Genomic DNA, 19,125 nt, shown 5'->3' with positions numbered 1-19,125 from the left:
TACTGGTATGTGTAATAGTATAGTGTGCAGTATAGCATTCAGTATGCAGCAAACGCACATCATACTGTGGGTACCAGTCAAATGACTGTATGACAATTACATCCATTTGTGAAAAAAATTCCTCCACCGCAGTTTCGTGCCTCTTCTGAACACCCTAAACTATTAGGTACTTTTGCAAAGAAATGCATAGAGAACATGGCAAAGGAAGGCTGGGAGGAACTGCTACCACCGCTTTCATTTTGGAACAGGATTTTAATGTGAATACAAAACTGAATACAAAACTTCAGTGTTTCTGATTTTTGCTACACACGTGTGCATCTCGCTCTCTTTTTTTTTTTTTTACTATTACCCATGAAATAAGTAAAGCTTATGTAGTAATGACATTTGATTTCAGTTGACTTCTTTAAAGTTACAAACATATTGACTTGTGAATGTATTTATATGATTTATGAATTTTATATGTTTTTTAAAAAAACATGTTGTGGGACCCACCACCCTTTCACCAACTCAGACTCAAAAGAAAATAATTTTCAAATATGAACAAGAATGAGATGAGTATTTTTAATTGTTTTAATTTTTTAATTGTTTGATTGTCATAAAGAGTAATGAATTCAAGCAAGACAAAATAATTTCAAACACGTAATTTAATGATCATGCAAAGATTACATTTGTATGAGATGATTTTGTTAGTATGGAAGGATGTTCTGATAAATCAGCAGCATCAGGGATGAAAGCGGGGCAGAAGTGGAATCCGCGAACAGCAGTGCAGTTGGCTAAGAGTTCGTTAGAGTGAAGGGATGTCATGCCATGGTTCAGTTGACTAAAAATGTATTTAATAAGGAGAGCAATTAATAAGTTCATGTTGCCAGAAAGAAGGTGAATGATGGTGAGTTTTATCTGTGAGCAGGAAGAGGATGCTCGTCATGCAGCAGCAGTGTCACAAGGAAAGGAAGGCCAGTGGCTTTGCAGGAGAAGAGGAAAATCATCTGGCAAGAGCTGTGGGCAATTGATGCAAGTTGCATCAGGTTTTTACTTGGAGTGACTTATGACGTCCTTCCAACTCCACAAAACTTTGAAGAGTGGGGAGTCAAAGACTCTTAAGTGTAAATTATGCACAGGAGTTGGCATGCTAAAGCATATTATATTAGCATGCAAGGTTAGTTCGTCACAGGGTCATTACAGGGAGACAAGTGTTCAGAGCAAGGCAATAGCCATTAACAATAGCCATTAACATTGGGGGGACCAAATATTTCAGTGGGGCAGGGAATTCAATAACTCATGAGAGGAAATAATAATAATAATAATAATAATAATAATAATAATAATAATAACAACAAAATAACAAAAGTAACTTAAAAATTCTAAACTTAAAAAAATATTCAAGGTCATTAACCTGTATCAGGTCAACTGCACAGATATTTCCACACAATATATTTTATTTACTGTATTTTGTAAATAAAACCCTAAGTTGGAAGAAAACATTTAAGTATTTAAGTATGTTTGTCTTTGTACCATGTTTCTCAGATTTGCCAAAATTACACATACTTCAAGCAAAAACAGATCACACAACCCATTTCATTTCAAAACCAGGCAGTAAGCTCTGCAGTCCTGCCACAGTGGGGACCTGATGAATTTTTTTCTTTCCTCAGTGTGCAGATCCAATCTGCATGAGTGTGTTCTGCTGAGACAGTACTAGAAGAAACCAATGGACCTCTAACCCTCATCTTCATCATTAATGAGGTAGAGGATGAAGATCACCTACCTTTCTCATCTCTCCCAGAAAGACCCCAGCATCAGGGTGAAGTTCTGAAAGAGGAAGTGGTGGAACAGTGTGAAGAGTCTGAGGAAGAGAGTGATGATGATGATGATTGCACACTTCAGTACACGATGTTGCATATCTTTGCCTCTGAGAGCAATATCAACCTTTAGCTTCCAGTAGCTTCCACTGAGGGAGAGGTACAGTTTGTCAGAGATTCAGCTCTGGACAGCCTGCAAAGTACAGACAGAAACACACAGGTAAATCCATCCACTACTGGCCTTCCAGGAGAAGGGCAATCAACTAGCACTACCTGCACAGGCAGCAGCTTCAGTGTGTCAAATGCTAATGTAGAAGAAGATGAAGAAATGAGGTTCATTTTTGCTATTCGCAGTACCCAAGAAAAGAGGCCCAAAAGGCACCTGAGGTGTCCCCAGCCCTTTGATTATATGGTGCCGGAATATGGCAAGGACCACCCTGGCAAGGTTACACACCTGGATGGTATTCAATTTACAATATGCCACCATCTACTGATGCCTCCCGGACACCTTACCCTGATTTCTCAGTGACGGCATAGAATGACCAAGCTCAGCAAAGCTCCTGGCCTGGAAACACTCTCACAGCTCCAGTGCTGCTCTTGCCATGGGCCAGAGCTGGAGAAGCCAGATGGAGCAAAGTAGCTCCAGGAAGAGGAGGAGAGAGAAACTCCCAGACCTCCTCTCACAGCTACGAGAGATATGGCAACCCCAGTAGAAGTAGTAAAGATAAAACAAAATTTAATAATTGTGTACCACAGCCTGTTTTTTTTAAAGGTCCAGCTCATCGTTAAGTTTATTTCACATACAATACAGTCCAAAGTCTTAGTTTATTACCAAGAACTTCATGTTTATTCCATGATTTATTCAAAACTAATATAAAAGTTTATTTACCGATACAGAATATTCTGAAATATATTATTTACACATGAAACACATGAAGTTTTGATCTTCTTGAGAGATCCTTCAATAAATTTAAATATATCTGAATATCTTGTATGGATAAATTTTTTTTTCTCCAATTTTTAAAACTTGCTACATCGTATATTGCTTTCATGTTTAATTCATATTTCAAGTATAATCTATGTGGGCTTCCAACTGTTATGTCCTTGTGACGTTACGAGTTTGTTTTTCATGCTGTGGCGTTTTAAGATTTGTTTTACAGGTTACCCACGTGAGGGCACACAATAATTAAACCATTGAGCTGCAGAGATGATTCATCCTTACAACACGGATGACCTGAGTGGCCAGTGGGATAATCAATTTCTCTTTAAATACCTGTGCTACTTATGTGTTTGTGCCCCGTGGTGCCTTTGTCAGAAGTCAGCACGCATGCCACGGTAGACAGTGCTCTGTAAGGCTCTGAGTTTGTACAATCACTGTCAGTTGTAGGCTCTCTTTGAAATTGGGATGTTGAGTTTGAATGTTCCCTTTTTCTGTACCGGGTTCTTTGAATAGGGCCTTAGGAGTTAGTACTTTGATGTCTAGCTAGGTTCTTAGAGCCTTATGAGTGTACTTGATCTTTAGATGATTTATGTACAGGGCCTCGAGTGGTTAGATGCGATGCTTCTTATATAAGAGTTTCGAGCTGTTTCGACAGTGGATGTGTAATGCTTCTCAATTTGGAGTTTCAAGTTGATAGTTTCAAAAGAAATATATATCTTTGATTGACAGAAACATTGTGAGTATTGTTCTTTTGTTTCTTTATTTGGAGTTGTAAGGGTTGGTGCCATGTTCTTTTTGCCTTTGTTGTATATAGGTTTGTGATAGGGAGTTAAAGTAGGAGTGATGTATTTTATTATTTTTTTAGGGAAGTTAGTGGTTGAGTTGGCTTTTTTTGTTTTGTTTGTTGTGTTGCCATAAAGCCCACCCTGAAGAAACACTCTTGTTGTTTATATATATATATATATATATATATATAGTATGTGTGTTTTTGTTACAGTATTTAAGAAAACAATAACAATACATAACTGTTAACCCCGTAAATGTGCATTTGTGCAATTGTGTTTTTTTTCTTTAATGTTGTGCCCTTTTTGGTCCTAGAATTCGAGCTCACAAAAGGTGTAGGTAATAGGGCGGTAACACCAACACACACTGTCAGCTATTAGTGCAACTCTAAGCATATTTTGAAACGTGACATTTCAAGGGTCCTCTATATTTTAGTCTGGCACCAAAAGTAAGAGTTCTTATTGAAGGACCCAAATCACAGAGAACTTCATTGTTATACTTTATTTAGTCCCTTAATAATAATAGTAATAATAATTTCATCTCATGAGTTGAATTCCCTGCACCCTGGGTAGGTTTGTTCATGGCTACGGCCTTGCATGGCTACAGCTTTGCATGACTATGGCCTTGCATGACTATGGCTTGCATGGAGTAAGCTTTACTCCCTAAGGGAGCCAGGATGGATTTATGTTGGAGAATGTTTGTAGGTAATATCCATGTGGAACTGGTGGCACTGAGCATACATTAACAGTGCCAGTGGGGCTGGGTACAGCTGTAGTCACTGGGAAGCCATCATGGATGTTATGGTTGTGGTTGCTAGTGGCATAGTGCCTAAGAAGAGTGGCTTGGTTTAAAGTAAGTTCGGAGAGGTGTGAGGCTGGGACACCAGACCTCACTGATGAGCCTCCTGGAGGTATCATAGGCTGAATTAAATAAAACACAGACAAAGGGAAGTTCCTACCTGATGATGCCTGAGAAGATCCCACAATGCTGTGGTTGACTGGAGTTAAGAGAGTAAGCAGGTTCCGAGGTCAAGTTCTCATGTTCTTCTACTGGCATAGGATAATCAACATCTTATCCTGTACATATACAATTAAACATATATTACTCGTTACTGGTGGACAGCAAGGGATAATACAGTCAACTTAATATCAGAATCCCTGTCGTTCATCTGTACCTCAGTGATGGAGAGCTGAAAGGTGCTCAAGGAATGTAAACACTGGCTAAAATAAAGCACACAGTTCCAGTTATGCTGTCTACCGTGTCTATGATTTTACACAGTTTCAGAAGTGTGTCAAGAACCAAACACTAAGTAGTAGTGGTCTACTCCACAGCTGAGCACCCTAAAATAGACTGGGATTCAGCTGACTTATATCAGGAGTTCAAAAGGTTTTGAAGTCATGTAACATTTTTTAATTTGATGGTGCCCTTTCTGAGCTAACAGCTAACCAGCACGCAGGCTGGTTAGGCACATGGATTGGTGAGCAATACAGAGAAATATACAAAACACTCAAATGGACTGACAGAGAAAAGGAAGACCCATTCAGACCCTGACAACATGCTTAGTGACACCATTATAGTGAGGTCAGAGAAAAGCATGTGCAAGAAAGGCTGCTAGACAAAGGTGATGAACTGACATTAGCCAAAGCAATAGAAATTGCTCAGAAGCACCCACAACACAAGTGGAGCCAATGAAAGTGTCCTAAAGGTACTGTTTACTCATACTGTAATATTCGTATTTTGGACATCGATGTGACACAGACAGATGATGAAAAAGCAGCAGCTCTTAATGGTAAATGGGCAGTTTTGTCAAAATGTTATTTTAAGATTTAAAATTCAGAATAGACAAAAGAATCAAGAGTAATACACAAACTGTAACACAATATAAGTACTGGTGAGATGAAGCATTCATCCATAGTGCTTTACGCTTACTCAAATCCCAAGCTGAAGCCAGTGGAAGTAAAGGATCTTAAGGTGCAATACAAGAACTATGAAACAATACCAGAGTTTGAAGTTGTAAACATTACCCAAGAGAATGTGCTCAGTAGTAACACGGACGCTTAAGGTGAAGTCATTCATATTAACTCATTACAAAATATCTTGGAAAAAGGTAGTGTTAGTGGAACTTCAGCAGTGCAAATTATACCAGTAGGACTGGACTTTTTTCCCGAGCTGGCGCATACCACCAGAACACTGCCAGGCAAGTATACAATTAAAATTGACCCAGACGCAAATGGAGTGGTTCAACCCATATGCTGCCAGCATGCAGCACTTAAAACAAAAAGAGGACAAAAACTCCAGGAGATGGTAGAGACCGGCTACATCACCAAAGTGAATCAGCCAACTGAATGGGTCAGTGGTCATTGACCCATTCATGGGTCAGTTTCTCCAAATTAAAATAGATCTCTTAACCCCCGGACTGAGCTAGTATCATTCTATCTCACAACATTCAACACTCCATTTGGGAGATTCAGGTGACTAAGACTGGATTAAAACATGCCCCAGAAATCTTTCAGTGGATCATAGACACGATGCTGAAAGGCACTGACGGTGCTACAGGAATTATGGATGACATTTTCATACTCACACCTATAAAGGAGCAGCATGACAAAATTCTCCATATGGTGAGTCTCATATTGTATCTGTAGAACATTTACTTCTCTACACATAAAAACCCTGACTTTCAACCAAAGAGTGAATGACATCTTCATATTAGTCAAAGGCAGAAATCAGATGCAAACACAGAACATGAATATCACCAAACTCACTAAGCCAGAGGGATCAAGTGATCGAGTGACTTGTGGTAACGTAGCCAGTAGTATTTTAACCTCAGTGGGATGTAAATTAGTTTATAATGAAATCTACAATATTCCATTGGCTTGTTTATATTGATTATACTTACTTTATTTCAAACTTTATTAATCATTCATGAATACTGTCTCTCAGTCTGATCAACCAGTAAGAAATCAATTCTGTATCCCCCCGCTCTCATAGGTCCAAAATCCAAACATGGAAAATCAGAAAACTGACCAAGGAGTCATTTCTTTCTAAAATTCATATTCAAAGGAGCACAAATTAAACTCCAGGAAAATTGAAAAACTAATTTTTATTTATTCTATCAAAGGAAAAATTCCATAATTAAGCATTACATCCAATTCTTCATTCTCTATTTTTTGCCTCAAGTCTGAAAATTAAACTGATAAATGTTACACAGACCCTGTGGCCTCCATGTATGGTGCTCTAAAACACATGAAATGTTTATTTTATTTATCAAAAAGAAGGAGACTAATACTTGGATAATGTAAAACACTGTAAGATACATGCCAGGAAATTAATTCCAGAGTGCTAAAAAGGTTATTTTTAAGGGTTGAGAACTCTAGGTGCTGTTTGTTGTATATATTACCTAATTCAGTTTTATTTTCTGGATTGTATGAAATATCTGAAACATGAAATGAAATAACCCTTTTTATTTTTATTTTTTATTTAATCCAGACCATAAGTAAAAATACAACAGAACATTTGTAAAATGTGCAGTAAGCAGGTCCTTACTGTCCTTTGTCAGTTTTAGGGACAGTAAGTGACAGCAACATTCATGCAGGTAGCATCAAACTTCAATAAAATACCAAGAGGTACTAGTCTATATGGTAGCTGTAGGCAGTAATTCAAAGTAATAGTCGCTATCATAAAAATCAACAGAACAAACAAATAAAATATCTTTATAAGCTACCATGTCATTGTTCTTTCATATTCTTGGCAAAATAAGTTTCAACCACATGAAAGGGCTAATTTTATATACATAGGCGTTAAGTGCAGGATGGGCCAGACAGTCTTAAGAAGCCTATCCTGTCTAAATGAACCCATATCCCAACCTGTATGCTAGATCTTCATGGTGAAGATTATTTTACAGTCAATTCATAAAAAAAGGGTGGTATGTGTAAAGTGCTATTCTTCTATTGCTTAAAACAAAACTTGCAACCTGTCCTAACTGCATGAGGAAACTAAACTACTCATCTGGCAGAAGTAGGAAATGGGGCTATGCGTAAAATCAGTGCATGATGAGTCTCTAGCCCCAGAGAGCAGTTATGATGGAGAGTAGGGGCAGTTATGATGGCAGATGCAAGAGTCAATCATCATGACATCCTGGCGGAGCAGCCATCCCCCCTGGCAACGGAAGGTGACTGCGACAGTGCGGGTGCGGTGTGGGGTACAGCAGCGCGCATCGGTACATGTGCCACAGTAGCGTGGGCGGTAGAAATGCATGCTGTAGCAGCCCCAGTACAGCAGCCGCACAGGAATCTCTGACTTGTAGCTCGACTGGCATCTCCTCAGCCACTGGAACATAAAAAATCAGGGTGAACCAGAATAACAGTTAGTCATAGTAATTTAGGAATTATACTATACCACATTTTGAACATGTCAAGTCTCTTTAGGGCCAATATAAAAAAGATGAAAGCAAGAAATTATGAGGTGATTCTCTAGTGCTAAACTGATCTGTATTGGACTGGACTGAATGGCTCACCTTAAAAGTGAGACGAGGAAAGGTGTGGCAGGGGCGGGCCTTACAGAGCCTGATCTGCATTTCTTGCCTGCAGGCTGGGTTCTTGTTGGACATGCGTGTGGATAGGCCCTGACCACAGGTATGTGAGCAGGCGCTCCACTCTGTGCTTTGTTCTATGCAGTTTGAGCTAGGGCTGGCTTGGTAATCCAGGCGGGAAGCCAATGGTTGGTCAATGCTGTAAACTGTTGACATGCAATATAATACACATTCACTGAAATTGTACACATTTAGTGAAGTTATCTAATGCTTTTGTCATCTCTTGAGCAGTTTTTTTAATACTGCACCAAGAAAATGTGAGATGCCCTAATATAAATATGTGCTACTATTGTTTAATGGTTTAAAAAAATACTCCACTAAATCCTAAAAAGTTATATTTGTAGCTGTTCTAAGATACTCACAAATGGAAAATTTCTAGTCACACTGATGACAATCAGTCATTTGTTGGCAGAATTCTGTCTTGGTAAATCAGTTACTTGTTAAAATGTTAAAGCTACTCTGGGTAAGACCGTTGTTTTGCATACCAAAATACAAAGAATAAAATATACAGCTGCTTTTGACATAACTCAAGTGACATCTCTCAAATGTTAACGTTTTCTATTCCCCCATAGTTACTCTATAGCCTGCCTGTTTTGAACATTAATTGCTGTGTTGCATAGTCATGACTCATGGAAAGTGCCTTGAAGCAGTTACTATTTGGGCTGCATTGGCAATACATGTTCAATGAAATGCTTAAGTAAAAAGTTTTTAAAAAAGTACTTTTTTAAGTAAAACGCCTCAGATGGGAATGCCACAGACAGCCATTAGATAAACCCTGCCTGCATCCGCCTGCCCAGTGGCTAGGACAACAAACAACATTTTTCTGATTTTTGAAAAATCCTATAATAAGTAGGGAAGATCCGCCTGCCCAGTGGCTAGGACAACAAACAACATTTTTCTGATTTTTGAAAAATCCTATAATAAGTAGGGAAGATAACTTTGTCTCCAACTGTTTGTGAAAATTATTATACTATAAACAGGGATGAAGACATTATCTCCAAAGCCCCTTTATGTATGAGTAAAGTAACCACATTTTGAACATGCAATACAGCATATTCTAAACTTATAAGAAACTGCTATGTCAATGGTTTTAATATAAACGATCAGCAAGACTTGACCCTTTTAAATTGTCTACTGATAATACATTTTAAAATCATCTATTACTCCCTATTTGAACGTTATTCACCTGTTTGTGCATCCTGAAGCACATTGATGTCCAAGTTGTCACACACCCACTCCTTACAGCACTTTCCTGGCAGCTGGACTCTCTGAGGATGAGGGCAGTCTGGGGTGGGCAAAAGGATGTCCTCACTGCACCTGGGCACACAGGTCATGCCGCCACCCACACAGCGGCACTGTATGGCACAAGACGGGAGAAACACCTCACCCTCCTGATAGGAAACTCCATCCAGCTCACAGCCCAGCTCCTCTTGACCTTGAACAGCAGACATAAAGGATTTGGAAATCAAAGACCAATAGGATGCAAACAGGCAGCAAATGTACAAACAAGAAAAAATATGATGGAACAGGGAAGTCAAGAGTAAACTGAGAAACAGTACCACAGTGCTTAAGCTTGATTTTCAGCACACTGTGATGTTTCACACAGTTACAGAAATAAACATATGGTAACAGTGCAAGTCCTGTCAGTTTGCCTAAATTCCTACTTTAGTTTCTCACAGCAAATGAAGGCAGAGCAAGCATGTCAACACTGGTGAGGCCAACAGCTGTTAGGACATTTTTGGTGAGGGACCAAGGAGCAGCAAGGCCTCAGCTTTCTAGATCTCTTTTTACTGACATTGCCTTGATAAGGCAGACTGCTTAATGCTGAGAAAAGAAATACTCTGAACTCACTAACACACTCTCCTGGGTCTCCGGGAAAGCTAGTGCTGTAGTCACACTGCAAGCCACGCTGCTGATCACACAGGTGCACATGGGTGCATGCCTCACCCTTCTGCCTGGCACACACCTGGCAGCACCCACACCCATCTAGCACAAGAGGGATGCCATCAGGGCAGCTGGCTGCCAAGCTGGGGCATAGGCATGGGCTGTTACATTGCTGACAGTACACCTGTGGTGGCAGAAAGGGAAAAAAGCATGAAAGCTTTAGCATGGCAGTTACTTTGTCCTCATTACACAGGCCCATTTGGACTAATGTGGGGAAAGTCCTCAAAGGACAGATTCTCTTTCTGCCATAACTAAGGTTTACATGTAGGAAATCAGCCTTTGTAAAATCTGTGAAATGGACAACAGGTGACAGCAGCTTTTACGTCAGTTTTTAGCAAATACTTGGTACAACCAAATTTAGCTGGAGTAAAAATGCATTAGATTACATCACAATCTTGATGTCTATTGTCAGCTTTCTAAAAACGTCGGTTGGATCATTTTGATCATAAGAGTGTTCAAAGAGATGATCATCAATGATTACTATTAAACTGTTGGGAAATTCACATCTGATTGACGGAAAGACTAACTGATTTACTTTCACATTAGCAGTTATGCTTCGACTCACTCCAGTCATAAGTCTGCGGGATCTCTTGTGAATCATTCATTGTGATAGTTCCCAGATTTTTAAATATGCTTTCTGTTACAAATGGAACATTAAGCCAAAAAACACTATGAAGAAAGATCTAATTATAGTTAACAGGCATGTATGTTTGTTCAGAAAACACTCAATAGGATTATATTTCTCTTTCAATAGTCAAAATATTCTAAATTAGAAAAAAATACTCTGGATACACTGTGTCACAAAAAAAAACCTGTTCTTCATATTTACAGTACAAAAATTGTATATAAAACAAACTACATGTTGCTTAGCTTGTATCCATCATCCAGCCTTAAATTCTAACCATGAAAATATAAACAAATATCCTTCCAACATTTCCAACTTCCCTTAGCAGTAGGAATTAGTTACCTAAATAACTCGGATCCCCCAGATAGTGAATCAAGTAGAGGAAAAGCTGCTCACCTTGGAGCATAGGAACATCAGTGCCCATGGTAGTAGAGCATGTTTGCTTTGCACTCTGGTTTCCATCCCACCCAAGATGGTGTTCCACTTCAAGTGTGCTGAGCTAGTGGGGCCTCTGTTCACTGGGCAGGCCTGAGCATGCGCTCTTTTATAAAGTCTCAACTCTGACGTCACAGCCCGTCTGCCATGTAAACAGTATGTGGCCAGCGATTGGAGATATTTGGAATTCCACATCCCTGGCCCTCCTCCCAACCCGCACTGCTCCTTTCCTCTGATGTTCTATGGTTCAGCATTAAAACAGTTTTATCATTTGTAGAAGAAAAGCGCAGCAGCAGATGTGTTCCTCGCCACTGCCCCATGCTCTTGGTAAGCAGAAATATGTGGCTAATAACATGGAATGGAATGTCTGAGCAAAGCTTCTGTTGATTTCTCATTGATGAACAAGGAACATGGCAGTTAGGTTGGATGGTAAATTCAAGACATTCTAACATTATTTTAACACAACTTATTTTAACTTTTGTGGAGTGGAAAACTGAAAATGAAAAAGAACATCAGATAAGCTAACAAAAGCAATTTGGAAAAGAAAACATACAATTTCTCAGTAATGACACTCATTATAGAGAAGCAATAAACATACTAGAGGTATGCTGTATAGAAAGCACACAACAAAGAGAACATATAATGAGTTACATTTTTTGGGTACATTTTTGAACTAAAGTGATTTCCTTTACATAGTACTAAAAAAGGCTATGGTCTCATACCATACCAGAAAGCCCTCTTGCATATTTTGTTTTCATCAGGTGCATAGACCAAAAACTATTAAAATGCAGACTAACTAGGTAGAAGAGCTGGTTTAAAAATAGACAGACAGAGGCAAATTCACTTTAACAAATATTGCAGATCATGCTAATTCATATGGGACTCAAATTGCCTGCCAGATAGAGCAAACATTGAGAAGACATTAGTTTTGACTCAATTCAGACCTGCCACTCTTGTGTTTATTTTGACACACTTTTAAAATAAACCACCAACTTGGAATGTTCTAGTACAACTCAGTGTTACTCTGAAGAGCATGGCCATCGTTTTTTGGGGGGTTTTTTTTAATTCAAGAAAGCGGCTCTTTCAGAAGGAAACATACTGTACTGTGTTGTAATGGTAAGCAATTAGGAGGAGGACGCAGAGGTGGAGAAGAGAGATTTATTAGAGGCAAATCCAAAATTGTAATAATTTGGAACATTCCAGGGTCATAGAGCCAACACTTAGAGTCCGGGAATACATCTTAAGAACCAAAAAAAAGTACACCATGACACAAAGGGAGCAGGCTATAAACAATGATACAAGCAACAAAAAGAACTAACACCAAACACTAGAGAATACAAAACAGGCAGAGAAAACACAAGGCTTAGAATAAAAACAGCTAGGATTAACACACAGGTTAGGATATCACAAACAGCAGCAAGGACACAACACACAAAGGCTTGCCCTGACAAATATAATATGTAAACACTACAGTAACATCAATTCTCAATTACCAACAACAAGACAGCGCAAACACAGGGATTAAATACATGGGCTAATGAGCACTTAACAAGACACAGGTGCAACTCATGAGGAGTGGAGAAACGAAACTAAGGAACGGAACCACAACAAGGAGGCAAAACAAAGACACAAGACAGGGAAACTCTAGAGACAGGGAGGGGCCAACTGTGACACATGTCAAAGGGTTTGTTTTTTTTAACTTTTGCTCTAAAAGACACAATGTGCTAGTCAAATAAATAAGTCCAAATATTATTTGTCCTATACCTATTCTAAGATAAATGGCAAACAAAATCAAAAAGTGATTTTTTCATTGGGGAACTGTGATAAAGTTCAGCCTCATCACCAGGACTATTAAGAGTTCCACAACCAGACTTTATATGGACATTTACACTGTTGAGGCTATATAATAAAATAATGTACATATTTTAAAGAAGGAATTATGTGCATATTTATCTAATCACTTTTAGGAATGTTGGTGCTGACATGTGCCTCCTCTTGTAAGAGCCAGAATGATCTACAGTAAGAGAGTGCCACCAGAACTGTGAATCATTGGAATATTACAGTAACTAACTAGCTTGAGGTAGAAGTCAAGAGTCAAAAGGTTTTTTATTGTCATTTCAGCTATATACAGACATAAAGTGAAACAAAATAACATTCATGACACACAATAAACCTCACATGACAATCATAGCATGATTTATTACACATGCCATAGATGGAGGTTATCAAATAGTGTTATGAGAAGACTCCTAGACTAAGACAAACTATTTTGTATAATATTTTAATTTTTAATACATTTTGGATGTTATAAACTGCATACTATATAAATGTTAATACACTTGTTGCTAGGAGGATCCTGCATTTATCCGAGTGGCAGTCTTGGTATAGGCCTGTTGTGTTTTTGAAGTCTCATTTTCTCATTTTCCCGTTTCATTAATTTAATACCCCACGAGAACTAGATTTCCCACATTGTCTGATTAATTAACTGGCATGGCAAAATTAAATTGAGCTCTCTCTAGACACTAGCTCCTAGCTCACTCCTAAAGTAATATAGCCAAGATCCTTTCTTTGCCTGTAAGGACTGAAGATCCAAAGTCAATAAGAGGGGGGAGTTGAATCAGACTGATTTTCAATGTGCCTTTATATTCCACACTGATATCACAGAGTTTTCACTTACATTAGTGTCATTATTTTCTAATAAGAATGGAATCCTATCTCTAGAATGATAGAACAAAGGTGCACATAACCTGGAAGAGAATACCTCAGGGGGTGACTAGAGCACACAGGTGTTTTGTTTTGTTTTGTTTTTCTGAAGGAGTGGAATAAAGTTATTCAACTTCTGAAGACATCTCATGTAAAGATAATTTTGGGGATTGTATGTGTCTGGAAAGACTTTGTGAAGATTATATACTGTTAAGAGTAAACAGCATGCTGTTAATAGTACATCAGTGATGGTAGTGCTGTGCGGCAACACTGCTCTACAATGTTATTAATCTTTTGTCACAATGGAGAACAAACAGAGGAACCCATTCTTAGTCATGGTTTGTTAACAGTTATATACAATTGAAAGCTTAATTAATCAAAAGCAATAAGTAATATGTACACATTAAGTTTTCACAGTAATTTCTGTTTCTACATAAACCCTAATGGTTTTTATGCATTTAATTCCAGCTCCACCCTAGATGTGCACAGATATGTGGACACTCTGTATTCCAGCAGTGAGGACATCCATCACCAGGTTGTTTTTTGTAGTGAGGAATTGGTACCTGGATTCCTTGCATTCAATCTGAGTGTGTGAAAATCCCACAGAAGCGTCACAGGAAAGCCCTGCGTCTGCAATAAGGATTGTGTCCCAGCAAGGGTCAGATAGTGACGCAGGCAAGAACACATAGCTGTTCTTGAAGGCTAGCTCACACCCACCTGCAGTGACAGCTTTATGGATGTGGTATGGTTGTAATCTGAAAATGTATTAGAAAGATGTCACTATTCATGTAGATGATATCCTGTAGTGTTGAGAGTATAATGTAAACATGTAAAGTGTAAAATCCACCCTATCCCCCTCCATGCTGCGATTTTCTACACTTGCCTTACTGAATGTGTTCAGTTGCCCAAGATAGTTGCCCTGCTACATTATTAAAGTAGCCCAAAATAAAATTGAAAAGGTCTAGAATCCATGTTTTTTTCACAGAAAGTAAAAAACTATTTCCATTTAAAGGCTATATATATATATATATATATATATATATATATATATATATATATATATATATATATATATATATATATATATATTTAAAAAAAAAAAATTATTTATTTATTTTTTCTCTATACAAGCCTGCTGGATATAATTGCCTCTGCTACTCAGTACATTTTAAATTTCTGGAACTTCCACAAAGAATAGATTGTCAGACATTGTCTTCAGCTATTTAAAGTACCCTGGTGTCTCAATAAAACACAAAACTAATAACAACTCTTATCCTTTTTAAAAATAAAAGTTGTATAATAATATCCGTTTTAAAATAAGGAGAACAAATAAACAAGCGACAAGGGCTGTATACACTTTGTTAGCTCCTTCCTAACTTGTAGCTGGTATGTCAATATTTTAAACGGGTAATTTGCAGTTATGCAACACAGGAAGCACTTTTGATACACACAGCACAGTAGCTTTCTGAATTCTGAATTAAGAATGGGTTAAATATTTGACATATAATAATGGCATAGATTAAAGTGATAGTATGATAACACCAGGATAGAAAATCAACGTAGGTTAGAAATCTCAGGACCTACATTAGATCCTTGCAAATTTTCACAACCTACACATCACCAAAAGTGTCTCACTTGGTTAGCGTGATTTATTTTTGATGACAGACTAGATAACAGATACCAAATACCAGATATCAAATACCAAAGATTTAAAAGAGAGAGATGCTGTAAGGAACCACACACCAAGGGAAAAACATATAAAAACATGCATTGTAACAATTTATGTCTACATTTGTCCTCAAAACCTTTATGTAACCTACATTTCAAATCTGTATCTTAATAGGGCCAATAGGTTAGCACGGGGCTTCTCGAGACACATTAACTGCCGCAGTCTAAAGGGATATTCCCGTAGACTGATGTATGACATTTAACATGTTAATGTTATTGTAGGTTGAGCAAGAGAAAACGCTCATTTAAGTTTTACATGAACTGATCGGTGCCAAAATAAACAAAACCCTTTCTTTAGGAACTATACTGCTGTATCTGAAAAGAAAGTACAGAAAGCTTAACCTGCTATAGACATAGCCTAAAGAATGAGGAACACAGAAATACAAACCGGGCTAAGACGAATGAAGGGGATCCATAATTACATAAGGAAACAAAGAAAACCAAAACACAATAAGCACAACCAAAAGAGACATAACGAGAGGCTGAGAGAATCCTTTAATGAAAGAAAGAAGAGGGGGAAGAAAAACCACATAGGATGCTAAGGGAGGACCTAAGAGAATGACCAAGAAAGACAGGAGACACACAAGGGGTTTTTCAAGTATAAGTGGAACTATGGAAGCTTTGTTGGTTCTATTGGCCTTTAGATACACAATCTTTCTGCTAAACTTATCAATACCTATGCAGATTACAATCATAAATAGATTCAATAAATAAAAAGCTTTAAGCAAAAATAGTTTTTTTTATATATATATATATATATATATATATATATATATAAAATGTGATTGGTGTTCATGACCCTTACTGAATTACCTTTTCATTGCCATCAACGTAATGCTGAAGGAGGCTATATGTCCTCTTCTTTGGACAGTATTAATTGGTAAGTCCCAATGGGATCAACAGTCCTTAAAGCCTTGCATATCCTTTTCTGCTGTACTCTTATCTAAAAGGAATGCACAGTGATATCAAAGAGTGGAATTTTTTCTCAGTGAAAATATTAAACATTGGACTGAGGACTTATTGTGCTTGCATCATAAGGACCGTTGAGGTGTCCACTTGATTTTAAAAGACAAATCTATTTGAATAAGTGTTGAAAGGATGAAGGTTCAAAAATAGTGTACCTTCATCCTTTCAACACTAATATGAGAAACATCCCAAAAAAGGAAACAAAAAGATTTTTGCAAAAAGATTCATGGTAATTATTACCTTAATAAACAATTAGCTCACTCATATACTGCAAAGAAAACCAGTAAAGTTTTTATAGCCTGAATCTGGAAATTCTGTATAGATTCTATGAGAAGTGTAGCTTAATTGCTAGTCTGATGGAGAAGATTCTAGCACTAGAAGTGCGCATCCACGACCATAGAAAGTGTTAGACCTGTCGAGGAACTAGAAGTACAAGCTCTGGATGCCTTAGGGAAGTTAGCAAGCCCTCAGCTCCGGCACTACAGCCCTCTTCAGTGGTGCGAATGGGTGACGTTATGACGAAATATCAAATCAAATCAAAACTTATTTATATAGCACTTTTTACAATAGATGTTGTCACAAAGCAGCTTTACAAATGTCCAAGCCCAAGCTCCCGGTGAGCAAGCCAAGGAAAAGCCCCCTAGAGCATGAGGAAGAAACCCTGAGAGGAACCAAGACTCAAAGGGAGGCCCATCCTCCTCTGGCCGACAAAGAAAAGACAGAGAGAGAGAAATAATATTAAAAATAAAGAAATAAGCATCAATGTCTATGCCAGTTTTCTAGAAGACCTAGCCTGGTCTCAACGGTGTGCACATGCTATGGCAGCAAAGCTAAAAGGACAGAGCCAGAAGGAAACACAGGCACAAGGGCACCCTGAAACAACAGCACTCTGTCACTCTTAGTCAACAAACCTGAGTGACAAAAGAGAGGTGAAGTGAAAGCATCATAACATCCCAGTTTACCATAACTCTCAATGCCCATGGACCCCCAGATCGATACCTTTACCTAAGATGGGAAGTGTTTAATAAAATGCAGGGAAGGGAGCATTTTAAGAGCTGGCTCACTGTTCCAGAGAACCAGAAAGGACAAGGGTCCTAGGGGTGGAAGGAGAACCAGGCACTGAAAGAGGGAACTGGACCTGGAACAGGCCCAACACTACATGCAACACACATAGAACACAGTACATAATATATACTGAGAATAATAAGGAACCCAGTAGTGCTCATTGTGGAACATAATATTTTACTTTTGTAAGCTGAGAGTATTCATTATGTGCAAGGTGGAACTGATAGCAATCTGCCAAATAGAATTGATCCAGGAGATTGCTTTTCCTAAGGCCAATGAGTGTTTCCAGCTTGTCCAGTAAAATGTTGCTGTCTATGGTATTGAACACAGAACTAAGGCCTAAGACTACTTGAGATACAAGGGATGCATGTTTTATCAAAGGATATTAAAAGATCAATATCTAAAATGGTTATCATTGGTTTCAATGCAGTAATGTCTAAATCCGTACTGAAATAACTAATGGACATTATCTGCCTGCAAATACTTATAATTGCAAGGAAACTGCTTTTTCTTATACTTTGGAAATAAAGAGCAGGTTCGAAACTGGACAGCTCATGAGGATTAACAATAGATTTTAAAGTTAATGGCTTAATAACTGCAACTTTGAATGATTTGCAAATGTAACACATGCTAACAGAAAGATTATTTATAGTAAGTATAGGTCCTGGGCTAATGAGCACTTGGGCAGAAATTCTTTAAGTAAAATAATAGGAACTGGATCGAGTAATGCAATGAGCAGTGAGGATTTCGAAGTATTTATCATAGGAATTAGCTTTTTTTCCCATAGGAATTAGGCTTGGGGCGGGGGGGGGGGCAATTACACAAAAAAATCACCAGTTGACAAAATTACCTTCAAATTCCTGTTATAGTCAGTTATTAATTAGGTGCAGCAAAATGCAGTCTGGAGGGATCCACCATGTCCATGACCAATTACCATGCCTTGATACATTACTCATGCAGTGTTCTCATACAGTGTGTAGGTCAGTATTTCTAGAGGGAGTATTCTCACTATGTCCTTATACTTATCGTTCAATGTTAAGGCATCCTCTGAAATCCAGTATTTGAGAATTTCTTGCTATATATAAGAGTGTTTCAATCAATTTAGCATTGTGATTGTTCCTTGCACTGTTCACTTTAGTTGCCAAAACACACTGAAGAGCTCCAAATCACATCTAATCAAGGTAACCATCCCATTCTTCACTTATTTGTAAGATTTTTGTATTGTTGTACATTTCCACAACATATAATCATAGATACCTATTTCTAAATTACATTTAATACATTTAGGAGCATGTAAACCAAGCTTGCCTCTCAAAAATAGTGTATAATGTAATATTTTACATTGTACCTCTCTGTTAGTATTACAGCTCAGAATAGCAAGTGTATTTTTTATAACTAATACCCAGACATTTTCTTATATTTTACATTTTCTTTAGACATTATATCAATCTGCCATTGCTTTTGGATGTGTTCAGTTGAGTTTAAACCAAAGGTTTCATAAACATAAGAAATATTTATTTTTGGCCTTTTCTCACTAATTGTTTTTATC

General features: G+C 37.9%; 1 protein-coding gene across 1 annotated transcript; it reads right to left on the bottom strand.

Annotated features, from left to right (window-relative positions):
* Positions 1–6,968: 6,968 nt before the first annotated feature.
* On the bottom strand, positions 6,969–14,644 carry ccn5 (cellular communication network factor 5). Its single transcript, XM_027016498.3, is given in 6 exon segments — positions 6,969–7,599; positions 7,602–7,848; positions 8,036–8,256; positions 9,297–9,545; positions 9,962–10,178; positions 11,076–14,644. Coding segments are annotated over 6 exon segments (1,188 nt in total). The 5' UTR covers positions 11,310–14,644; the 3' UTR covers positions 6,969–7,579.
* Between the last annotated feature and the right edge of the window lie 4,481 nt (positions 14,645–19,125).

This window comes from Electrophorus electricus, chromosome 21, assembly GCF_041902795.1.
Source record: "Electrophorus electricus isolate QZ-2024a chromosome 21, ASM4190279v1, whole genome shotgun sequence".
NCBI classification, from domain to species: domain Eukaryota; kingdom Metazoa; phylum Chordata; class Actinopteri; order Gymnotiformes; family Gymnotidae; genus Electrophorus; species Electrophorus electricus.
The sequence above is the reverse complement of the archived record's forward strand: the minus strand, read 5'-3'. Positions and strand labels throughout refer to the sequence as shown.